This window comes from Beta vulgaris, chromosome 6 (genome assembly GCF_026745355.1).
Source record: "Beta vulgaris subsp. vulgaris cultivar EL10 chromosome 6, EL10.2, whole genome shotgun sequence".
Taxonomy (NCBI): Eukaryota; Viridiplantae; Streptophyta; class Magnoliopsida; order Caryophyllales; family Amaranthaceae; genus Beta; species Beta vulgaris.
Genome location: NC_079207.1, coordinates 66,090,249 through 66,090,849, shown reverse-complemented (window position 1 = coordinate 66,090,849; position 601 = coordinate 66,090,249). Strand labels below are relative to the sequence as shown.

The 601-nt window shown below is 36.8% G+C and overlaps 1 protein-coding gene across 1 annotated transcript; it reads left to right on the top strand.

The window, feature by feature from the left end:
* The first annotated feature begins 79 nt into the window (after nt 1–79).
* Nucleotides 80–601, top strand: LOC104897542 (hypothetical protein). Its single transcript, XM_010684435.4, has one exon. The coding sequence runs from the start codon at nt 230–232 to the stop codon at nt 437–439; it is 210 nt and encodes a 69-aa protein (XP_010682737.1). The 5' UTR covers nt 80–229; the 3' UTR covers nt 440–601.

Genomic DNA, 601 nt, shown 5'->3' with positions numbered 1-601 from the left:
TGATGACTAAGACAACATCTTTCATTTGTAATACTATATTCCTTAATAACTTCCTTTAATATTAAAATACATTCCTTTCTTTGCCACCACATATGCTAAGAATGCCAAACAAGTTATAACACCAAACTACTAATATAAGAACATTGCTACTATAACAAGCTCAACTTCCTACAATACAGCATACACCTTCATAGTTAGAACAGGAAAGAGCAGAAGAGAAAGATAAACAATGGCAGACTGGGGGCCGGTCGTGATCGCGCTCGTGCTGTTCATACTGCTGTCGCCAGGGTTGCTGTGCCAGATTCCGGGGCGGGGAAGAGTAGTGGAGTTTGCCAACATGCAGACGAGCGGTGTTTCTATATTGGTTCATGCCATAATCTATTTTGGTCTCATTACTATCTTCCTTATTGCTATTGGTGTTCACATATTCTCTGGCTAAATAAACTTACATGATCATCCTACTTTTCTGTCAGAAATTTGACATTTTTTTGTTGTTCATACTTCAATTGTTGTTAAAATGTAAGTTTGCCAATTTTCTATGTGTGTGTAATATACTGGTTAAGTACACTTTGTCATATAAGTATGAAGTTTTTGCATCCTA